This window comes from Mastigoproctus giganteus, chromosome 3 (assembly GCF_048544385.1).
Source record: "Mastigoproctus giganteus isolate SK-2022 chromosome 3, ASM4854438v1, whole genome shotgun sequence".
Classification (NCBI taxonomy): Eukaryota; Metazoa; Arthropoda; class Arachnida; order Uropygi; family Thelyphonidae; genus Mastigoproctus; species Mastigoproctus giganteus.
This window is the reverse complement of record NC_143577.1, coordinates 179,077,111-179,101,983: the sequence shown is the minus strand read 5'-3', so window position 1 is coordinate 179,101,983 and position 24,873 is coordinate 179,077,111. Positions and strand designations below refer to the sequence as shown.

Here is a 24,873-nt window from a genome sequence, read left to right as displayed (position 1 = left end):
GAATAACTTTGATATTATATACTTGGATCTTAGAAAGGCTTTTGATACTGTTGCACATGGAAGACTGCTACACAAATTGGAGCAGTCTGACATTGGAGGCAAATTGCTGCTATGGATAAAGGGGTGGTTGAGGGGGAGAAGACAGAGAGTGGTAATCAATGGACACTGCTCATCTTGGACTGATGTTATTAGTGGAGTCCCTCAGGGCTCAGTGTTGGGTCCATTATTGTTTTCTGTATTTATAAATGATATTGATGATGGTATATCGGGCTTAATGTCCAAGTTTGCAGACGATACAAAGGTTGGCAAGGTTGTCAAGGACACTACTGACACTATGCTGCTGCAACAGGATCTGGAAAGGTTGAGCAGATGGGCTGAGAGGTGGCAAATGAAGTTAACATTGACAAATGTAAAGTACTACACATGGGAAACAGCAACCCCAGAGCAACGTATCAACTCTGTGGTACTACACTGACAGTGGTAGAGAATGAAAGGGACTTGGGGGTGGTTGTGCAGGCAGATATGAAGTTCTCTGAGCAGTGCAGACGGGCTGCAAGAGTAGCTCATGGAGTATTGTCAATGATATACAGGAATTTTTCCAGCAGGGATAAGGAGGTGATTATTCCATTGTATAAGGCGATGGTCAGGCCACACCTAGAGTACTGTATACAGGTCTGGAGGCCTCATTTCAAGAAGGATGTAGAGCTGCTGGAACGAGTACAGAGAAGGGCAACAAGATTAGTGAATGGAACAAAGGGGTGCTCTTACGAAGAAAGGCTTAAGTTTTGCAAATTACAGTGTCTGGAGACTAGGCACCAGCGAGGTGATCTGATAGAGGTGTATAAAGCCTTGAATGGTTTAAGCATGCTCAATGCTGATGGGATTCTTCCTCTAGCTCAGAAAAATCACCTGAGAGGGCATAAATTCAAATTGAGGAAAGACAGATGTAGGATAGACGTGCGGAAATTTGCCTTTAGCCAGCGGGTGGTTGGTTGGTGGAACAGACTTCCATCCCTTGTGGTGGAGGTTGATAGCCTAAATAAGTTTAAGGCTCAGATGGACAGGTATTTCGAACGAACAGAGGGGTGAAGTGGAAGTGGTTTTTTTTTTTTTTGGCTGATGCTGCATAAGCTTGCTTTCTTGCATCAAATGCCTCTACTAATGCTAATGCTAATGTTTCCTGATTGGCTAGCTTGTAATCCTACTGCCCTGCCTCTACTCAGCCAGAGAGTGATTGCAGAGAATCCAAGTAGTGTGTATGCTGGGGCATTGTCAAGGTCACATTATGTTAATGAGCTGGGTATATTCTTGCTGTGTCTACACCCCATATGCAAAAATTCCATGAATACGAACAGCATGCCCTCCTCAACTCTTCTTATTACTGAATACATCATGAATTGTCAAACTAATACAAACTTATCTGTAAAATGATGTTGTTGTTGTCGTGGAGGTTTATTGCCACATAAGCTGCTAAGGCTATAATGTGCCTATTCATGTATTATATAAAGAGATGAGAAATTTCCATAAAGACAGAAAAAATTCTGAAATTAGAACTGATTAAAAAGCCCGGTTTGCCTGAGGAAGTTAAAAAATTCAGAAGTATTAGCCTTATCACCAATGAGATTTTCAAGAGTTATTGATTTACGAAGATTGACCAGTGGTAGCAAGGTTGAAGTTCTGTCTCATTTATAGTAGGGGCAGTCAATTAGAATATGTTTCACAGTCAGAGTTATAGAACAATGTGGACACTGTGGTGGATCAATCTCCAGTGAGCAAATGTAGATTGGTCAGATGGGTGTGACCCAGTGCTTTTTTTTAGAGGGTACGCAACGGTATGGCGTACCGGCACCTTTATTAACAGTGACGTGTGACATTTGGAGGCTATACACTTCGAAACTTGTAATATTCCATAAATTTTTTCGCATGTTTACCTACTTTTCAAATAAGCGTAAAGTTATTTAACTAAATTTGCATATAACTGTCTATTGTTAAGATATCTTCTATATAAAACTTTATAACCATTTTTAAAATTCTAAATTACTCAGTTGGACCTCTGTTTAACTAAATCCCTTCAGAGCGAATTTTTTTTTGAATCCCCTTGGAAATTACATTTAAAATAGTTTCAGTTGAGTGAAGAAAATTTTCATATAACGAACGGCTTAGGAGAGACTTAACTGCATACACACTGTTTGCACTTCTGTCCTTCAGGCAATTTAGGAAATTAGTGCTGCTACTAAGCATGAATTGAGGAGGCTAAAGGGATTACCATTCTACAACTTAGTGGTACCTGGTAAAACCTATCCGAACACCTGTCCCAGATATGGAGAAGTCATGTTGGTCAACTATGAGCAGATATAGGGGTATTCCCAATGGGCTCTGGTTCACCTTCTGAACTGGTGTCCAAAATTTTCTCATACAAGGGACATATTCAAGTTGGAATTCTTTCGGGTTTTGGGACTGAGTGATTTGAGAAATATTAGTGTTACATTTTCCATATCTTGTTACATATAAAAGGAAGTTTCTGTTTTCATGTTACCGTCTTTTATTGCCTGAATATATATAAAAAAATGCAAATTCCCAATACTTTTATGTGTAACAAATATGTCACTAATTTATTTTTTTGAGTTTATTAAAATTATAAAAATATGACTTTCTTTTGTTTTTCAAAAAATTACCTTACTTTGGCCTTTAAACGCTCAATGAGAAATGTATTTTTTTGATTAGAAAAATTTAAAATGCTGTTTCAAACCACTTTCCGTGCGGGCCATAGATTGAACACTGCTGGATATCAACTGTAAGCGTCCAATTCAAGAATTAGGAGAGAGTGATTTACTTTTACCCCAACAAATAATCATCTGTTGTTTTGCGGAAGTGAGTTATACACATTTTCTGTAAATTTTCCCTATCTCTGTTTACATGGTCACAGTACCTGTATATCCGAATGACCCAGACATTTTGGACAGTTTAAAGGTTTTAAAGACAGTTTTAAAAGAAAGAAAACTTCAAATTTAAGAACTAGTGAAAATATTGATGACGAGAGAAGGAAAATGACAACAACAAAGGTAGTAAACCTTCTAAGCATGAAATGTTGGCATTTGATGAGAATGAATTTAGAAAATTGTCAATTAGGCTTCAATTAAATGAAAGAGATACAATTCGTCCATTTCGGGAATACCTAATCGAAAAGACGGTTTTTGGAAAAATTGAAGAGCATTTGATGAAAGCTCTGAATATGATACCAATTTCATTGAATGAATGTGAATGAGGATTTTCACAAATGAATCTGATCGTCAGTCCAACCAGAGCTTCGTTACAAAAACAATTTCTTCAATCACTTCAATTTCTAGTATTTCTTAAAATTGTAAGCACACTTTGACACACTTCAATCCAGCAAATATGTCAATTTGTGGCTGCTTCGGAAACGTCATTCAGCAACAGACACAAGCAGTAAGAAGTCGGCATAGTGTGTTGGATGAGAACTCAATAAAAATTTGGAATATTCTATAAAAACTTTATTATGAAATTATTTTACTTATTTTTTATATACAGTCAGTCCTCACATAGCAGGATAGTTGTGGTCCTAGAAACACTTGTGCAATGCAAAATCGTGCAATATAAACAACAGGCCCTATGGGAAAAATAAGGTTAGGTGCCGACTACCCAAGATTGAACACACACACATTTTTAACCAAAACATTACCAAACACAATAAATAATCATAATAAAATACATAAGTATTTTATTACGACTATTATGTAATAAAATATTGCTAATGCTTTTGCTTCTATCGTAACCAAACTTTTTTTTTGTTTGATTTTCTACCCAAACAGATGACAGCCGTTCCATCTCTTCCAATTCTTTGTGTCTTGATCTAATGGATGTTATTACACTTTGAGTTGTTCCTGCTGTGTATTTTTTGTTTTTATTTTCTCTGCATTCTTTCTAATTCTCGGTGTTGCCTCATTTAGGCCAGTAGCACGTGCAATATCGCAAGGTCTTTCATTTCGCTCAAAGTGTTTCACAATTTCGTATTTTTTCTCTATCGACAGAGGCGGACTGGCCATAAGCCTTACCGGGGAAACTCCGATGGGCCTGAGGACAGTGCGATTTTGGCCATAAACGCTAGTATGAGGAGGCGCCTCCGTAGCCAGGTGGGAAGGAGCAGACAGGGGTGGTGGTGACTGGGGTTCGAGCCCGTCACCACCAAATACGGAGGATGCGGAAAGGTCAGAGAATGACCACCGCATATCCCGGAGCAATATGGCCTTAATTGCTAATGCTCCTAAAAACCAAATAACAAACAAACAACAAGCTAGTATGAGGCACTACAAATTTTCCCTTGTAAGAATTTTTGACCCAGTCCGCCTCTGTTTATCGATATTGCTTTCCTTTTTCTCTCTGAATCTGTAGTGTCTTCACCAGGACGCTTTCTTTTCACACCTTTTAAGTTTTTTGCTTATTTTTAGGGAATAAAGCACAACTACAAAAATGAGGAGGCATGCTTGATACACATAAACAAAGCTGCGTGCGTGTTTTTTTTTTTTTGGTAGTTATTGGCGCATCGGCTTCTGTGGCCATAGTGCACCTCCCAAGGTTTTTTGCAGTACTTTGATCCAAGCCCGAGGCGTGATTCAAACCCGCAACCTTTGGGTTGCCAGGCAGGCGCTTTACCCACCTGTCTAGCCCGGTCGGCCTGCGTGCTTGTAGCAACTGAATAAACAACACCATAAAGGGAGAGAGACAATATTAACACCTCACTAGCTCACATTTTACTAAAGCATATTTCTGGGGGTTATACCATAAAAACAATAAAAACAATTTCCAGTTGCGTTTCTGCTAGTGGAATCTGTTATAAACTGGTAGTAAACTCGATCTAATTGCATTTGCGATAATACCAATAGCTGGAATTATGTGGGTTTTTACATTATAATGGTGAAATGTGTTTCCTCTTCACTGATTTAAAAAACATAAATACATTTTCAGAATCTTCTCTTCATTTCTATCATGTTGCATTCAGTTGGGGTGATTCCGTGTTCGACTGCCATTTCATGTAAACACAAAGGCGAATCGTGCATAAGCGAATTCAGTTTGTGTTATATACGATATCGTTACCTATTTATAAATTGTGTATGATCGAATTCGTGTAGTGTAAACACGGGTTATACGAGGACTAACTGTACTTGAATAATAAATTTATGTTTAGTAAACTGTGCTAATAAACTTAATTTGTTGTTCTGATTCCAAAAACGTTACTACTATCAGGAAATAATTTTTTAGAATACTGTACTTTTCATGTTTTTTTAATTTTTCAATTTTTCCTGATAGTAAAGAATATAACACCAGCACTCATTTTTTTACAAAAAAAGCATTGGAGCTATCCTTGCCCTTGAAAGGACTTCTTCTTCTTGTCTTGATGTACGGACACTGGAGCGTCAAAATTCCGGATCCTGTTTGAACTGAAAGAGTTTATTATTAGTCTGAGAGTGCCAGAGGGCTGTCCATTCTGATAGGCATGCAGTATTAATGATCAATGTATAGTATAGTCTGATGCTGGAACAGGATATTGGTTAAATCGAGTTGGGTGGATTTTTCACAACTTCATCGGCCAGTTCATTGCCCAAAATACTAGAATGTGCCGGAATCCAATAGAAAATTACCCGTTGATGGCATTCTTCAATCTGCAGTAATAATCTTCTAATTTTATTTATAACAAGGTGAACTTTATCTGAGGAATAACACAATGCCTTGATTGAACTGAGGGAATCAGTATAAATTTTATACTGATTTAAAGAACAGTCAGAACAGAGATTTTCTAAGGCTGGTTTAATTGCATATAATTCCGCTGAGAATATACTGAATTCAGATGGGAGGGACTCTGAAATAATGGTATTCGGAAACACAGCGGTTACTCCAACGTTTGAGTTAGATTTAGACCCATCTGTATAAATTAGGGAAAAATCAGTATATTGTTGAGTGTGAACTGCATGAAGTTGTTTGATAGTGGATGCTGGTAAAACATTCTTTCCCATTGACAGAGTTGTGCGTCACAGAACTGTATAGGAGGAGGATCCCATGGTTGAAGCAAGTTTATATCTGTTGTATGGAATGGACGGAAACATTCCAAACCTGCATCAGTTCAAGAAGGCGAAGACCAGCTGGCTTCGCTATGCTAGGTCTGTATTGGTTTTCAATAGGTGGATTTAATAGGCATGACTGAATGGGATGTGACACACAATTTTGTATTTTAACAGCATACTTCAGTAACAGTGCTTTCCTATGTAAACTTAATGGGGGCTAGTGAGAATCATGTAGAGACTGTGTGCTGGTGATGTTCTGAATGCACCAAGTGCAATTCTCAAAGCACTGTTGAACTGGGTCAAGCCAGCACAATACACTCGCTCTGGCAGAATCATAGATAGCAGCTCCATAATCCAGATGTGATCTGATTAAAGCCCTGTATAGACGAAGCAGGGAGATATGATCTGCACCCCATGTTTGGGCAGATATAGCTCTGAGTATGTTCAACTTTTTTAGACAGCAAGTACGTATATTTTTAATATGCTCTAAGAAGTTTAATTTATTGTCGAGGATTAAACCTAGAAAGCGGATGTTATTAGTGACTGGGATGGATATATTAGAGATTTGAACTTCAGAATCAAGGTGAAACTTGCGTTGAAATGGACAGTAACTGTTTTCTGCTGCGAGAGTCGATAGCTGTTGAGGCTGGTCCATAGCTGTATTTTATTAAGAGATATTTGAAGCTGTCTTTCAATAGATCTCATGTTTTGGGAATGGCAGGAAATAGAAAGGTCATCTGCATACAGGTAAGTTCCTACTGTATTTGGAAGTTGTTTAGTGATGGAATCTATTCTAAGAGTTAAAAGAGTGGCACTCAGTACTGATCCCTGAGGAACATCATGAATAAACATAGAAAGGGCATGCTGGTATCGAACTTGAAATAATCTAGTATGTAGAAAATTCTTCACAAATATAGGAGGGTTGCCCTGTAGACCAAGAGGGTAAAGATCTCTAAGTATGCCATGCAGCCAGGTGGTGTCAAAAGCCTTCTCTATATCTATTGAAACCATTACTAGGTGCTCACGTTTAACTAAGGCATTACGAATGGCAAATTCAGTCTTAACCATAAGGTCCAAGCATGACCTGTTTTGACGAAAGCCATATTGAGTATGGAACATTAATTCAGAGTCTATGATCCAGACGAGTCTACTGCTGACAATTTTTTCAAGGATTTTGCTAAGACAGCTTGAGAGAGGTGTCGGTCTGTAGTTATGGGGGTTGGTTGGATCTTTTCCAGGTTTTAGGAAAGCCAAAACAGTAGAATGATGCCAAGAAGCTGGATAAATATTTTCTAAAAAAATATGGTTGTAAAAGACCAGGAGGAGGAGGCGCAAAGCTTTTTCATCAAGATGTTGCAGCATAACATAATAGATTCCATCTGGTCCAGCAGCACCATTATGGGCTGTTCTAATAGCATGCAAAAGTTCAGAATATTGTAGAGGTTTGTTATATGGCAGAAGACTGGCAGTTTTAAAGTTAATAGAATGCTGTTCTGATGTGTTTTTAATTCACTGATGTAGTATAAGCCGATGCTGCTGAGATTTCAGCAAAAGTATTGCCCAAAGCATTAGCTATATCCAGAGGATTAGATATCTCTTGCCCAATCCAAGAGAGGATTGGTGAAGGTGTGGTCGGAAACTTACCAGAAAGCTGCCAATTTTTTTCCAAATTATTTTGCTGTCAGTGTTTCTGTTAATCGTGGATGCAAAACGGATCCAGGATTCCTTCTTGGCTTGTCTTTGTATGAAACATGATTTTGCCTTTGACTTCTTATAATTTATCAGATTGATTGTGGTTGGATATTGCGAAAACAAATTCCAGGCTTTATTTTCTGCTTTTGTGCATTCCTCATTCCATCAATAATTATAATGCTTATGACACAGAGGATTTGATAGTGGTATTGTGTCTTTAGCCACATTTATGAGATGCGACATCATGTATTCTGTGACATCATCAATAGGCTGAAGACGGATTTTTCCCTCATTGAAAGACATTAGTGATTGGAATTTTGCCCAGTTTGCTTGGGCAAATTTCTGTTTTCTGCAGGGTTGAGCTAGCGGAGTGAGTGCTATCGAGAAGTTGAATACTATTGGGAAGTGGTCACTGGCCATGAGATTATTTATTATGTACCACTCTATGGATGGAACGAGTACTGGAGAACAAATTGAGAGATCTATTGCTGAGGTGTGTCCAGTTGGGAACTATACATGCGTGGGTGTACCAGTATTAAGTATGATGAGATTTAGTGCCTCTAAAAAGCTTTCAATTAGTCAACCCCACCTATCTAATTTAGTAGCGTCCATAAGGGGTGGTGCCCATTAAAGTCCCCTAATATACAGATTGGTGGAGGTATCTGTATGAAGAGGTCTTCAAGATCTTTTAAAGAGTAAAAGTGGTTTGGCTGTAGGTAGATTGAGACAAGTGTTATTGCAATATGGATAGTTATACGAACAGCAACAGCTTCTATTTCTGTTTGAAGTGGCATATGTTTAGTTGGGATCTTTGAATTTACTAGGATTGCCACACCACCACCATGGGCAGCATTAGCTGTATTTCGTTCTCTTCGATAAAGGCAATAGTTCTTTATCGAAGCAAAAATTTGCAGGGTTAGGTAAGTTTCCTGAAGACAAAAAAGCCACTGGAGAAAATTGATTAATTAGATCTTGGATACTGTCTATATTGCAATGAAAGCCTCTGCACTTCCATTGTAAAATACAAGGCATTATTTGTTTTTAGTTGATAGAGCTGATTCTGACTGCTTTTTGAAGGTGATTGGTTTACGGCATTCCAATTTCTGTTTGTCTTTTTTTTTAGGAATACTGGCTGACCAGTATCCATTTCTTCTTCTTTGACATGGACTTCTAAAATAGGATCTTCCTGTACAGATGTGCCATCTGTGTCCATGGTTGTGCCCTAAATATTTTTCATAGCATTTGTGTTTGTAATACGAGATGTGGTAGCAATCACTGGAGAAAGAGGTGACGCTGGTACTGACAGAGGACTATTATTTGCTTGGTCTGTGGTCTTGGATCGTTGCTTGAGTACAGTTAGTTGTAGCTCAGAGAGGACATTTCTAGCCCAATCAGAAATCGATTTATTAGTAGAGACTGTGACATCAGTTTGAACGGAGACGGCTTGATATTTTTTTTACAGCATTTGCATAGGTAATATTTTGGTTTATAGTTGGTGCAACTAGTTGTCACTTCTTGATAACTGACTTTGTTTTCAACCTTGTATTTTACTATTTTTTTCTCTCTGTTTTCCACTTTTCACATGTCTTGGAATATGCAGGATGGTCACCTTTGTAATTTGGACAGGTCATTTTTGCATGTGGTCTGAGGATCCACAGTGGGGGGCAGACAGGAATTCCTCTACCTACAGTTTGAGAATGGCCACACTTCTGGCATTTATAGCATCTTAAATGGTTGGGGATGTAGGGGCGAATGCGACAAAATAAATAACATGGTTTTACAGCGAAGGGTAAGTTTGGCATATTGAAGGTAAGAATAATATTTCTGGTAGGTGCCAGTTGATTAACTTTTTTAACCATTATTAATTTTGTTTCTATTACATTCTGTCCCTGCAGTTGTTGGGTTATTTCCTCCTCGGTGACATTTAATAAATCCCAACTAGATATGACCTTAGAGTTGCATGAGGACATATTTTTACAGTAATTCCAGGAAAGCTTGTTAGTTGTAAAAACTTTTCAGAATGTCTTTGATTCGTGGTTTCTATTAAAAGGTCTCCTGATTTCAGTCTCTTCACCGTCTTATTTACTCATAGGCTGACTTCTTAAAGAAAGGAAAATTAAGAAAGATGGGCAGGGGTGCTTCATCTGGCCAGTCTTCTGTCTCTTTGGGTTTTCATTTTCCATGTCTACATGGTCTGTATTTGCCATGTTTGCTCCTTTTAGCCCTTGGTAAGAGGACTTATCTGGGGAGGCAGGAGCAGTGCTGCTAGGAGGCCAGGCAATTTAAGTGTTAGTTAGTTAGTGAACTAGAAATATATGAATAAATAAAGAAAGGTAGGTTTCCTTTCTGTGTTCTAACTTGTGGCTTTTCAAGTATAGAACGGATTGAAAAATAAGATTGCTAAGAGAAAAGTAGGAACTTAAGAAATAACTTTAGTCACTTTTGAAGATCACTCTATGGACCGCAGAAATATCACTTGGCCTCAAATTCGCTAGGCTCCCAGGGTCTCAAAAAGATCTAAACATCTAAAACATTCATTCCTCATTCATTTCACAAATATAGGACTCAGTTCCAATCTCAATGATGCCCATTTCCACTGTCTGCCAAACCCCATGTAGTTCTGAGAGAATCTCAATTATCAGTTAATTCAACCACTGCTCATCTCAGTTGTCTGAATTATTTGCTGCATGATTCCTTTAGCTTCAAATATGGTATGTGCATATGGCTGCTCTGATATTCTCTGCCAGAGAATCAGTAATTTGGAATCTCCACTTTTTGATCTTCTCTGACTTAAAATCTTGTTACCACATTCTGTCAAACATCTGTTGTCCCTATAGTTCTCCCAAATCCACTAATCACTTGGTCTTTGATTTCCTCTCTTTGAAACTTGACTCTCTCTCCAGTCCAACTTTCCCAACAGTGAGGTAATTTTCCTTGGTGATTTTAATGTTCATAACTCCAGCTGGCTTCCGTTTTCAGTCACAAAGACACAGATGGTTGAGTTGCTGAGGCTTTTGCAATTACTAATGACTTCGCACAGATTGTTCATTTACCTACCAGAATACCAAACAAACTTAAACACACAACCAACATGCTTGATCTTTTTCTCAGAAACAATTTTTCTACGTATATGGTCGAGGTAAGTAGCCCTCTAGGCACCTCAGATCAAAACTTGGTGGTCTCTTCTCCAATGGCACCTTTCTCTCATGACCATTCTCAACCTTGTGTTGTTTGACATTAAAAGAATACAATATGGGATAATCTTTGAGATTTCTTTTCCTTGATCGGATTAAGATTTCAAATCTCCTGATGTGAACATTTGCTGATATCGTGTCAGTGAAATTATTCTTGTATATATAAAATCCTTTAATCCATGCTTGACCTTAAAACCTCGTCCTTTAGCTAAATTTTGGTTTTTCAATAAATGTTCTAAGGCTGTTCAAGATACGAATGTTTGATATCACAACTGCCTTGTATCCAAATGTTCAGGTTTTTTTCTGCCTACACCAAAACTCACAATTGTAAAGCACCTACTAATCAATCGAAACAAGATTTTGAACAGGCCAAGAGTAGAAGACTTGCTTCTTGTCTAAATGTTAGTCAAGCATTCTGGTTCCTTACCAAAGCTATTGGCTGGAAATTTTGCCCATCTTTATTCTCAGCTCTATCAATACCAGATGGCTCTATTGCTACTTCAGCCAAAGATAAAGCTGACCTACTTCTAACTCATTTATTGATCGTCTTTGTGAATCACCTCCTAATATTCCCAGTACACTCCATTTAATGCCACATGTAGTATTCCATCAAAAGGGTATCAAAAGGATTTTGAATAATCAATGCTAAGAAAGCTCCAAGCCCTGATGTTATTTCTCCAATTGTTCTTAAAACCTGTGCTCCTGGGCATACTACTTTTCTGTGCCATCTTTTTTCACTTTCTAATTGCACAGAGGGTTTTCCCTTCTGCTTGGAGAATTCTGCATATCCAACCAGTTCCTAAAAAGGGTGACAAATTTGACCCATAAAATTACACTGGTTGGCAAAAGAAAACATTTTTTTACCAAGCTGTTAAAATTCTTGTAGATTTGAAATTGCTGAATTCAATCAAATTTGGCAATCATATTGCTGTAACATCTACAAATATTAAGGGAGAAGGGATTGAATTCAAAAACTAAGTTTCTAGAAAAAAGATTTCATATATTTTACGAAAATGTTACATACAGTACTAAATATTGAACAATGAGTCTATTAACCTTACTATATTTACAAAAAATTTATCTAGTCTGATAACCTTATTATGTCATTATTATTTTGCCTTTCATAATTGTCCATTGGTGTCTCCCATTACAGAGTCGAACAGTAGTCTTCCAACATATTGGACTCCATTTTCACTGGTATCTTTTTTCCATTTGAGAAATATCTTGGTGAAGCCTTTCACCATGTTCATCGGAGACTGCTCGCAAGTTTTTAGAAAAAGTCTAAATGGGAATGAAGGAAGGAATTGAAGCTATAATGACATGTTGCATCCCAACTTTCTGTATGCTAAAATTAGCTCATCCACAATTTCAACGTAACTTTGCAATTTCTCATTGCCCAAAACGTTCTGGCGGATGTTTTCGAATGCCTTTCAGGCTCTTATTTCTGTAGCATTTAAATTTTTTATGAATTCCGCATCTTGGAATAGCAGTTTGATTTGAAGACCAATAAAAATTCCTTCTTTATCTTCCTCACTGATTCCAAGAAACATCTGCCTCAAACAGGAAAATCCTTCTCTTTTTTTTCTGTCCATCGCTTTCATAAATATTTTTATCAAACGTAGTTTGATGTACAATGGAGATAAATAAATTTTTGATGAATCCACCAAAGAAGGATGTGCTTTTTTTTCTAGCCTGGTGTAGTTTCTGAACAGTCTGGCTATTTTTTTATCCTTTAGTGGCAACCCTTTGCTCGACTGTTTCACTCTCATAAAAAGCAGCAGTATTTAGTGTATCCACCTTGCAATCCAGTCGGCAAAGCTACCACTTTTAGGTTAGCACAGATAATCCATCTATATTCTTGATAGCATATTTTTTGCAAAAGAACCTGTAGGTTCTCGTAAGTATCCTTCTTGTGAATAGCATGAGCCATTGTTATGCAGTAAAGTATATTTCAAATTGACCTCAGATAAATCAATAAAAAGCCTCCACTTCTCGGGAAACATGCTCAAGATGTAACTCTTTCATTAATTCCTGGACAATGTTATAATAAACCAAAGCACCATCCATGGAATAATAGGTTGTTGCATTATACTGCATCTTCCTATAAAAAAGGACACCTTGACACCCCTTTTCAAGAAGATTCCATTTCTGAAGAAGTAATTCTAATAACTGAGCCTTGGTTTTAGAGCAATTCAAATCTCTGACCAAATCATTCAATTCTGCCCGAGTTATTAGAAGTGGCTTTGCAGTATCAAGAGTTGAAAAGTCTGGTTCTGTACTCGTTCTGGGTTCTGCATCTCCTGGAGACTTTGTCAGATCCAGAATAAGAGTCAAGTCAATAAGTTTCTGATGGCTTTGGCACTAGCACTGTATCATTGTGAGAAATATGTTGGGCTATCCTGCTTTATGCTTGGATTTCCAGAAAAAACAGAAATATTGGTCGTGCAAAAGTAACAATCGTTTATGTGGTCTCAAGGTTCTTGCCATATCAGCAGAACAGGAAAAGGCATCGATTTATGATGACTTCTAACCCAGAGGTAGTTAATGTTCTTGAACATAAGCTACAGGAAACTATTGGAGCCAATACTTTCTCTTGATCTCGGACTTTCAATCCAAAACACAGTTCATAGGCTTTTCTCACAAGTTGTGACAGTGGCTTTTGCTGCAATTTTAATACAAATTGTCCACAAATATAGTAAAAGCTATCAGGCTAATTTCGGCAAGAACGCAACTTTAGCATTAGCATTAGTAGAGGCATTTGATGCAAGAAAGCAAGCTTATGCAGCATCAGCCAAAAAAAAAAAAAAAAAACACAACCCACTTCCACTTCACCCCTCTGTTCGTTCAAAATACCTGTCCAGCTGAGCCTTAAACTTATTTAGGCTATCAACCTCCACCACAAGGGATGGAAGTCTGTTCCACCAACCAACCACCCGCTGGCTAAAGGCAAATTTCCGCACGTCTATCCTACATCTGTCTTTCCTCAATTTGAATTTATGCACTCTCAGGTGATTTTTCTGAGCGAGAGGAAGAATCCCATCAGCATTGAGCATGCTTAAACCATTCAAGGCTTTATACACCTCTATCAGATCACCTCGCTGGTGCCTAGTCTCCAGACACTGTAATTTGCAAAACTTAAGCCTTTCTTCGTAAGAGCACCCCTTTGTTCCATTCACTAATCTTGTTGCCCTTCTCTGTACTCGTTCCAGCAGCTCTACATCCTTCTTGAAATGAGGCCTCCAGACCTGTATACAGTACTCAAGGTGTGGCCTGACCATTGCCTTATACAATGGAATAATCACTTCCTTATCCCTGCTGGAAAAATTCCTGTATATCATTGACAATACTCCATGAGCTACTCTTGCAGCCCATCTGCACTGCTCAGAGAACTTCATATCTGCCTGCACAACCACCCCCAAGTCCCTTTCATTCTCTACCACTGTCAGTGTAGTACCACAGAGTTGATACGTTGCTCTGGGGTTGCTGTTTCCCATGTGTAGTACTTTACATTTGTCAATGTTAAACTTCATTTGCCACCTCTCAGCCCATCTGCTCAACCTTTCCAGATCCTGTTGCAGCAGCATAGTGTCAGTAGTGTCCTTGACAACCCTGCCAACCTTTGTATCATCTGCAAACTTGGACATTAAGCTTGATATACCATCATCAATATCATTTATAAATACAGAAAACAATAATGGACCCAACACTCAGCCCTGAGGGACTCCACTAATAACATTAGTCCACGATGAGCAGTGTCCATTGATTACCATTCTCTGTCTTCTCCCCCTCAACCACCCCTTTATCCATAGCAGCAATTTGCCTCCAATGTCACACTGCTCCAATTTGTGTAGCAGTCTTCCATGTGCAACAGTATCAAAAGCCTTTCTAAGATCCAAGTATATAATATCAAAGTTATTCCCTGCATCCAGTTCTTTTGTGACTGCATCATAGTATCCAATCAAGTTGGTCAGGCAAGACTTCCCCTTAACAAAACCATGCTGTGTCTGAGCTATAACTGAAGTCTTGTCTAAATGATCCTGCAGTGCTTCTTTAACCAGTGCCTCCATTAATTTTCCTGGAACAGAAGTTAAGCTCACAGGTCTATAATTACTTGTGTCAGCCTTTGATCCTCCTTTGTGAATTGGGGTCACATTTGCACATTTCCAGTCTATGGGTACCTCCCCTGAGTCCAAGGAAGCTCTCATAATTATGGCTAAGGGTTTGCTTACTTCCTTTGCTGCCTCCTTTAATATAACTGGATAGATCCCATCCACCCCGGGTGCCTTTCTTGTGTTTATCTTCAACAGTTTCTCCTCCACTTTACTCCCAGTTATTTCAAGATTCTGTAGCTTACTGCTAGAGTTGAATACACCTCTCGCATTCCCCTTGCTGAATAACTCCTCATGTGTGAATGTTGATGCAAAATATTCATTTAGTTTGTTAGCTACCTGAGCAGGATCATCAACAGTTGACCCATCAATATCAAGTGGACCAATCTGATTCATCCCCTTCCTTCTAGAGTTTACATAAGTAAAGAACTCTTTGCTGTTTTTCTTTGCATCCCTTGCCAAGGATTTCTCGTAATCTGCCTTCGCCTGCCTAACCTTATTTGTAACTTGATTGCATATCAACTTGTATCTATCATAGGCTTCTGTGTCATGTGTAATTTGTATGTATCCCATGCATGTTTCTTCTCTGCCATATGCCTCATTAGTTCATCTGACATCCATTTAGGCCTAAACTCTGAACAATATTTCTTAGTTGGTATGTAAAGCCTAGTAGCTTCCAAGATAAGTTCTTTGAATGCTTCCCATTTTGAATTTGCTGTTGGTAACATCATCAGTTGGTCCCACTGTATAGAATTTAAATACTGTCTCAGTCCATCGTAGTCGCCTTTACGGAAGCAATAACCCTTCCCTTTACCCCTAATGGTAGTTACCTCTTTGGGTAAATCCCACTTCAGCACACTGTGATCACTGCCACCTAGTGGTTCATTTATCTGCAGATTCTTAATGCATGAAGAATCACTGTTGATAATCAAATCAAGAGTATTACTCCCTCTAGTTGCCTCCCGAACATGCTGATGTAGAAAACAATCATCCAATAAATCCACAAAAGCCCTGCTAGTGTGTGAGTAACCAGCCCCCAAATTCCAGTCAATATCTGGGAAATTAAAATCTCCCATTATAAGACTCTCTGATTTACTGGCCCACTCTATTTCCTGTACAGTTCCTTATTATACTCATCAGAGTCATTAGGCCTATAGCACACTCCTACTCTCAATTTTGATCTCCCAATGCTTATGTCACACCAAACTGACTCAACATTGCACTGTCCCGCGATGTCGACTGGCTTCACTTCCTTGGTTTTTATGTGTTTCTTAACTAATAGCATAACCCGTCCCCCCTTCCTATCCTGTCTATCCTTTCTGTAGACGTTGTACTCCCCAAACTGCAGTTCTGCATCCCTTATATCTGTGTGACACAACATCTCTGATATCCCAACAATATCTGCCTTTGATGTTTTGAGCAATACTTCAAATTCATCAAATTTATTTACTAAACTCCTAGCATTGGTGTACACGCAAGTATACCTGCACCTGTTTCTATTCTTAGCTACTCTAACACAACCCATGTGTTTACTTGCAATGGCTCCCAGCAGTCTCTGAAATACCATGCATCTTGTTTTTCAGGCTTCTGCTCATTCTAATAGAAGCAGTGCAAGAATCTCTTTCACCTCTGCTAGTGGCTACTGTCAATCTATTGGTCTTTGTCTCCCCCCAAGCTAGCAGTTTTCTGACCCACCTAACACTGCCTCGATAGCATCAGCAAATATTCTTGCACCCTTTCTATTTAAGTGTATCCCATCCCTGTAGAAGCAATCTCTCCTGTTAACAAGTACAGTCCAGGCTGAAAAAACTTATTTCATGTACGGTCAAGGAACGAGCACATAAAAACACAATTAAGAAATTGTAGATTTGTATTTCAAATTTAAACACAGTTCATGATTTACACTAATGCACACAACACTTGTTTACTTTATTTACCACTCACTCTCTGAAACACACACACTTTTTGAAATATGAAAATGCTTGGTGCGGAACCCACTCATATAAATTTCAAAAACATCCCAACCTTTCTTTTGCACATCATAATATTCTAGAACATTCTCAAAGGTTGTAAAAACCTCTCAAATACTCTAAAAAATTTCACAAATATTAGAGGGGGGAAAAAGATAACACAGATGGAAAAGATGAATAAACCAATTACAGATCTTGGGTTTCAGTCATAAAACTATGATACTTGAAAACTAAGGGTGATGAAATCTTTTCAAGGACATATCTCAGTTTCATATTCCCCATGTCAAAATTATTTCAGGAAGGAAATTGATGCTGACTAGGGTTGTCATTCCATTGCCCTTAATTTTACTCTTTATATAATGGTTTGTTACTCATCTATGGACAAATTCAACAAAACGTTTGGTGTAACTCAAGCATTTGCACTTGAATTTCTAAGGTGTTTGATTTTGTTTGGTATAAATGGCTTCCAAACAAGCTTCCTTACCATGGATCGCTCATTGTTTTTTGCAATTTGGTATCCAGCATTCTCTCTCTCTCTCTCTCACTCTCTCTCTCTCTCTCTCTCTCTCTCTGTGTGTGTGTGTGTGTGTGTGTGTGTGTGTGTGTGTGTGTGTGTGTGTGTGTGTGTTCGTTCCAAACTATTGTGAACATGTGTCTTCACACTAGTGAACATCCATTTGCTGTCAAACTTCAAACTCAGAGAGGAACCTTTTCTTCTGCCTCGTTCATCCCTTCATCTTCTGTTTTCTGAAACAACCTTACTTCAACCTTACTTCATAAGCATTTCCTGAAAATATAATATATAAAAATTCAAGTCTAGTGACAAGTATCTTCTGTCTTCTCAACCATCAACCCACACATGGTACTAAACATTAGTGGGTTCTAAAACATGTTAGGTTCTGATGTATATGTACATACATATTCTAAGACTATTGCGCGCGCGCGCACACACGCACGCACGCACACACGCACACACACACGCACGCACACACACACACACACACACACACGCACGCACGCACACATACATTCCTTTGGTTAATGGCTATAACCAGGTGTATCTTAGAAGAAAATAGTGAGAACAACAACAATAATAATAATAATAATAAATAACAGTAAGAAAAAAGAGGAATCATATAGTAATTGAATACTACTTACTTTGTTGCTGCTATACCTAAAAGGACTCCAACACTTGTCATCTCATGACCCTATGCAGAATTTAAACATTGTTTTAATCATATAAACAAATATAATAAAAGAAATTACTGATGTTTTTTTCTAGGACCATAACAATTAATATCCAGTTTATTTTTTTTTTATTAATCAGAAATCTGTACACAAAAGAGGGAAATTGTGTATCAATCTTTTCTTAATATTTTAGCAGATTTTTTTTTTGTCATGGATGGATGCCAGGAACAACTTTAACCTTAACCCTCAAAAATATATATAAACCAGTCACATGAAATATTTATTGATAATTATATGTATGGTATTTAGTACAGTACTTACTATACTTGTGGTACTGTCGTACTTATCAAAAACGAAAATTAAAATTTTAGTAAATATAATTTGTGAAGTTTCAAATAAATAATTGGAGGGAATGAAAAAGTGAAATGCATCATTTGCCACTACTAATGCTAATAGAGTGAACAGAAAAACAGCAGTTATTCATATATTAAGAGGTTTGACTTTTATAGTACATAGAGTGAACCTGACAAAAAAAAAAAAAAAAAAAAAACTCTATTCACTGCTGTTTATAATTTTCTAAAAATTAAGTGTAGTGATTAATGAAAATAGCCTATTAGTATTAGAAATGGCCACATGATGCAAGAAAGCCTAAGGCTTATGCTGCATCAGCCAAAAATAAATTAAATAAAATAAAAAAATAAAAATAAAATAATAACTAGGGGAATTCGCCCCTGCTCGCTGCATTCGCTTCTTTTGATCAAGTAAATAAAATACTTACAGAAGCTTTCGACGCCGTGTATGTGTCTCTTCCTCTACTATGAATACATAAATGCATTACATACGGAACTCAAGCATGGTACTACAGGGTCTTGTTAGATAAACATACCACGTAACCACACTTAAACAGAAGCTTGTTTTACCACAGTAAAACAAGCTTCTGTTATGTATTTTACTATTTGTTATGTATTACCACATAACCCACAGCTCTCTTCTCCCACTGGCTGAATAAATATCACTACGAAAAAAAATTTTAATGTATAGAAAGATTTTAAGAAAAATAATTAAAAAGAGAAAGGAAATAGACAACCTATGTGTTACCCTCCTCCCATAGGTAATTGTCCTGACCTTTGAATTTTCCAAAACTACTTAAGTTATTCCAGTAATTGACAACTCGCTGGCCAAAATAAAACTTCCTGCAATTCAGTCTAAACATCTCTTCACGTAAATTAAAATTATGGTCCCTAGTTCTAGAATCATTTATAATAGTGAAAATTTCATCATCATTCATTTTACTAATGCCTCTCAGAGCCTTAAACAAGTGCCTAGATTCCAAGCTCTGCAACCCACATATTCGAAGAGGTGCCTCCGTAGCCAGGTGGGCAGGAGCAGCAGTGCGTAGCACACGCTTCTTGATTAGACCGGGGTTCGAGCTTGTGACCACCAAATACAGAGGATGCAGAAAGGTCAGGAAATGACCACCGCATATCCCAGGAACAATATGGCCTTAGTTGCTAATGCTCCTAAAAACCAAATAACAACAACATATTCGATGTCCTTCCTCATATGGATGCCCTTTTGCCAAACTCACCAGGAAAGTTACCCATCTTTGGACCCTTTCAAGAAGCACGTCTTTCTTTAGGTGCAGTCTCCATACTTGAAAGCAGTATTCCAAGTGTGGTCTAACAATAGCCTTACATAATGGGATTATGACGTCCTTATCTCTACTAGCAATTGTTCAATAAATCTTCGATAGGACAGCATGGGCTTCCTTGCAACCTATCTATGATGTTTGGACATTCATGTCTGAATGTATCATAACAACCAAGCCCCTTTCCTCCACTACTGGCTTTAGTTCAACTCCATCAATTGTACGAGTTATTTTGGGGTTACTGGTCCTCAGGTGTAATTAATACCTTACACTTTGCTGGATAAAAGCATAGCTGCCATTTTTCTGACCATCCATGAAGTCTATCTAGGTCACTCTGAAGAAGCTCTGCTTGGCAGTGATCATCAACTACTCTACTAATCTTTACATCATCTGAAAATTTAGTCATCATGCCGTCTATCCTTTCATTGATGTCATTAAAATCAAAAACAATAGTGTTCCCAATAATGATCCTTGGGGAACCCTACTTCTTACATCAACCCAATCTGAGGAATAACCATTTATTACAACCCTCTGCCTCCTTACCTGAAGCCATCCAGCTATCCACCTAAGGATTTTTCCTGTGACTAAAACCTGTTCTAGTGAGTCAAATGCTTTGCTGAAATCCAAATAAACAACTTCGAAATTATTTCCTAGGTCCAACTCTTGAGTGACCTTGTCAAAATAGCTAACCAAATTAATTAAACATGCTTTTACAAAACAATGCTGAGTATCCTCCAGAAATCCGTTTCTATCTAATCTAATGTTCCTGAATTCCTTCCTTGATCATTGTCTCCATGATTTTCGCTACCACTGAAGTTAGACTGACCAACCAGTAATTTCCCACTTCACTTTTGGCACGTGTTTGGACTGTTCTGAAAGAGAGAGCGGGAATTATAGAAGCCAATTCAGAAGAACAGTGCCCATGAAAGTATCTGTAGAAAAGGCATGCAGCAGAAAGAGTACTTTCTATGAAACACAGACTGGAGAGACTCTGTTAGAGATGAGTCATTAATTAACCTAACTGCCCTCTTCTGAATGGAATAAAGAAGCCTGAGTGAGGTTTTGGGGGTACTGCCTCACATGTGGGAATGATATTCCATGATATTGCATAAATGGGTAGATTTGCGATTTGTACAGAGTGAACAGCTATTTGGAATATAGATCAACTGAACCTATCGATGTTAGGTTCAGTTGATCTATGAGCTTTTCTAGCAAGTGCCCTCTGTTATCCGTGTGAGCAGATCCCCATAGTGGATAATGTGCATTTAAGTCACCAAGAAGATAAATAGGAGATGGTATTTGTTTTACAAGATCTTCTAATTCTTTCAACGTGTAAATATTGTTAGGTATAAGGTATAATGAGACCAGAGTTATTGCTTGTCCCATTGCTACACGAACTGCAACTGCTTCTAAGTGGGTCTGAAACGGAATGTTTCTTTCTGGAAATTTACAATCCACTAGAATTGCTACTCTGCTGTGTGCATGGCTAGAAGAAATTCTATCTTTTCTATAGGTTGTATAATGTTTAATCGAATAAGTTACCTGTGGATTTAAGTAAGTCTCTTGCAAGCAAATGGCTACTGGATTATATCATGAGATCAAATCGTATATATCATCAGTATTACTGCATAAAACTCTGCAATTCCATTGTACAATGTGCTTCATTATTTGATTTTTGAGAGGGAAGATGATTTTGTCTGTTTCTTGTAAGAGGGAGCAGTTTGCTTTCTATTATCATGTTTAGTCTTATCCTTTCTTGGAAAATAAGGGCGTCCATATTCTGTACTCCCTTCTACATCATCAGTTCCAGTAAGTGAACATCCAGTCTCCATGTCATCTTCTGCACGAAGATCAAGAACTGTTTCTTCTTGTGCATTTACAGCTTCGCTGGCCATGCTGTTTGAATTTGGTTGTTGCAATTCAGTGGCACGTTGCATTTGTGGTTTCCTTAATACTTTATCGACTGATGTAATTTTAGATGGAACTGAGAGTGGGGTATTGTTTATTTCGTCGACTGAAACAGATTTGTTGGCGGGCTAATTTGTCAATTGTACAGATCGTGCCCATTCTGCAATGGATGTGTTAGGTGGGATTAACACCTCTGTTTGGATCCCAACAGCTTGACAGTTTTGGGTAGTAGTAGCATAGCTGCATTTAGGCATACTTACCTTGACTTGCTTTCTTGCTTCTTGATATGATATCAAGAATCAAGAAGGCAAGTCAAGAAGTGGGTCACTTAGAAGACCCACTTTGTTTTCGACCTTAAACTTCTGTATCTTTTTTTCCATTTTCCACAGATCACATGATTTTGAATAAGCTGAGTGATCCCTCTTACAATTTGAGCACTCTGGAGATTTTGCAGTACAATCTGTTTGAGAATAATTTTTCAAACCACAATTAGAACATGTAATTTCATCTCTGCATGTTGTTTGAGAATGACTGAATTTTTGGCATTTGAAACATCTTAACGAATTTGGAATGTATGCACGGACTCAGCAGTGCAGATAGTCTGCTTTCACTGAGTTTGGTAAATTTGGTGTACTGACTGTCAATATGATATTTTGTGCTGGAACTAGTTTATCGTCATTCCAGATCATAATTCGCCTTGTTTGTGTTACTTTTTGTTCTTGTAATTCCATTACTATTTCCTCTTCGGTGATGTTTAATAAATCCCACCAACTTATCAGTCCTTTTGAGGAGTTCAGTGTATTATGCGGTGTGACTTTGATTGGATTCCGCTTATAGTTGATAGTTTCAATAACAGTTCAGAGTGTCTTGTCTGTGTGGTTTCAATTAATAGATCTCCTGACTGGAGTCATTTTAACATTTTTGGTGCTCATGCTGGATTTTCAAGACATCTTTGAATGATAAAGGGAGACAATTTGCTTACTGGTTGAGTCGATAATGAATGCATTATCAGAAAAGCTGGTGGTTCTGATTTGCTAGAATCTGTTCTCATTCTTTTCAGGAGACTAAGATCCTGTTTCCTTCTACGGTGTGTGTCCGTATGTTGAGAGCCTGTTGGCTCTAGTGGTGGATATTCGTCGCAATCCATTGTTGCTCCTTTAAGCCTTGGGAGAGGGGCTTCCTTCTCCCAGGATACCGGTCCCGCAATATGGAGGTAGGAGCGGTGCCGACTAGTGACCAAGCGATCAGAAAATAAGAAGGCAATAACGTTGCTAGCGGGTGAAGCAGTGACGCTGCTAGTGGGTGAAGCAGTGACGTTGCTGGCAAAAGAGGCAGTAACGATGTGAGTGGTCAGCAGTAACGTTGCGAGCGGAGGAGGGTTTATGAAAAAAACTAGTACTTACCCTAGAAAATCGCACTATAAATAGCTTGGAAAGTATCACTTGGCATTCGGGGCCATAAGAACATGTGCATGTACCCTAATGTTAGGAGCATTGTAAATAAATTTGATGTATTTGAAGTACTGATTAAGTTGTCAAATGCAGATATTGTAGGGATAACGGAGACGTGGCATCACTCAGACTTAAGCGGCGGTGAATTTGAATATGGAGAAAACAATGTATACAAGAAAGAGTTATGCTCTTATTTAAGAAGCAAATTAAATCTAAGGTAGTGCATCAGCTCAGCTTTTTTCTGAAAATGATCCTTTAAAAAACACAGTATATTAAGCATTTTTCCTGATAGACTTAACCTTATTTTTGTGATAAAGAGACCAGTGATCGAAAACACTCTCAGATTGGACACTTGTTGGTTTAATTGTCAGCAGTGCTCTATGAACTTTCTCCAGCTTTTCACTTCTACTGCTAGTTGCCACCAAAATTTTTAAATTCTTTTCTGATTGTCAATTCGCTCGGATATTTTGAAGGCTCTTCAGTTAATCTCTTTATTACACTATCATACTCTCACATGAGTGTAACTCCAACATCGGAACTAGATGAGTCTTTGTTTTCTTCTAAAGGAACAGTTCGTTTATTTTCAGTTTCTTCATTCAACGCTAAGGCTCCTTCGAAATGTTTTGCAAATAATCTCTGATAAATCTCTTCAGCATGCTTTTTCAAAACTTGCTTACTTGGAAAATCAAAAGTTCTTGAACCTGAATCTTCTTTCCTAAACTTTTTGGAGTTGTGTAGATAGCTCAACAAAGCCACAGTTGGGCAATTTTGTCTTGCACTGACGCTGCAAAAGGCTTTGGTGAAACTTGAAAGCAAATGGGTTTTCTACTGTATCAAGCTTAGCAAGCAGAAATTCTATTGAAGACTCTACTTTAAGTAAGTCAGTATCTTCTGAGGTTATAGCCTTCAAAATCATTTCAACTGGTCGCAAAGTTTCACATAGCAATTCAAGGTTTTCCAGTCATCGTCAGGCACAGCTTCAGTTGACAGTACTGCACAGAGCATTTGGAATGCAATTTTTCAATTTCAAAAATCTCTCAATCATATAGAATGTGCTATCCCATCTAGTCTTGCCATCTAATATAAGTTTATATTCTTTCCAATTAAATTTTGCTTTAACAAAATTTTGTAATATGTCATTTTTGGTAGGCGATTTTGGTAGTCAGTCCTCGTATAACACGTGTTTACACTACACGAATTCGATCACACACGATTTATAAATGAGGGAACGATATCGTATCTAATATTTTTTAAATGTTGTTGCAGTAGCTTATCCTGATTACTGAAAGTAGTCAGCCAGAAGTTCCCGACAGTTCCACTAAATTAACAAGCGCATTGTTTGGGATTAGCTGCGGTATCTGTGTCTGTTTACATAACAAGAGATTCATTTGTGCCTATCAATTTTCCCCTCCCCCTGCTTCTTCAGGTATGGTCTGCTAATCACCACATCACCCTCAGAACAAATTTGCAGAAACATATTCATTGCTATCCATGATATCAAGTACTATGTGTGCTTTCACCTACCAGTTAAAGCTTCATTTTTCAGCTTCTAGTTTGTTCTATTGGTTATGAAATAAGATTTTTATCTGGAGTATTGTGAGTGGCATATTCATGGCTTGCTTACTTTGTTCTTTTG

General features: G+C 38.0%; 1 protein-coding gene across 1 annotated transcript in view; it reads right to left on the bottom strand.

The window, feature by feature from the left end:
• Positions 1 to 24,873, bottom strand: part of shtd (anaphase promoting complex subunit 1) — a 989,031-nt gene that overhangs the window by 429,916 nt on the left and 534,242 nt on the right. Inside the window, exon 26 of the mRNA XM_090370159.1 lies at positions 18,201 to 18,250. Within this exon, the coding sequence (XP_090226285.1) occupies positions 18,201 to 18,250 (50 nt within the window). The remainder of the gene's footprint in view (positions 1 to 18,200; positions 18,251 to 24,873) is intronic.